Source organism: Meleagris gallopavo, assembly GCF_000146605.3.
Source record: "Meleagris gallopavo isolate NT-WF06-2002-E0010 breed Aviagen turkey brand Nicholas breeding stock chromosome 15 unlocalized genomic scaffold, Turkey_5.1 Chr15_random_7180001865996, whole genome shotgun sequence".
Lineage (NCBI taxonomy): Eukaryota > Metazoa > Chordata > Aves > Galliformes > Phasianidae > Meleagris > Meleagris gallopavo.
Genome location: NW_011098528.1, coordinates 1 through 433, shown reverse-complemented (window position 1 = coordinate 433; position 433 = coordinate 1). Strand labels below are relative to the sequence as shown.

The following is a 433-nucleotide window of genomic DNA, read 5'->3' as shown; positions in this document are numbered from 1 at the left end:
GACGGGCACGGCGCGCATCCGCGTGGCTGTGCTGGACGCCAACGACAACGCGCCCGCGTTCAGCCAGGCGGTGTACACGGTGCGAGTGCCCGAGGACGTGCCCGTGGGCTCCACGCTGCTCAGCGTCACCGCCACCGACCCCGATGACGGAACCAATGGAGACGTGAGATACTTATTTCAAGAAGTTTTAGAGCAGACATCGAATACATTCCACATAGAGGCGGAGACAGGAGCGATAAGCCTAGTAAGGAACCTGGACTTCGAGGAGGTAGATTTCTATGAATTTCTCGTTCAGGCACATGATGGAGGTGGCCTTTCAGACACTACGAAGATCACAGTGTCAGTGACGGACGTGAACGACAACGCGCCCGAGATTTCGGTGCGGTCGGCGCTGAGCGAGATCTCGGAGGACGCGGCGCCGGGGACGGTGGTG

The 433-nt window shown here is 59.6% G+C and overlaps 1 protein-coding gene across 1 annotated transcript; it reads left to right on the top strand.

Moving 5' to 3' along the window:
* Positions 1-4: 4 nt before the first annotated feature.
* LOC109364199 (protocadherin gamma-A5-like) lies at positions 5-427 on the top strand (the record flags this gene model as incomplete). The annotated part of the gene is made up of 1 exon (XM_019610824.1): positions 5-427. A coding segment is annotated over one exon (423 nt), but the record flags the coding sequence as incomplete, so codon positions are not given.
* Positions 428-433: the final 6 nt, after the last annotated feature.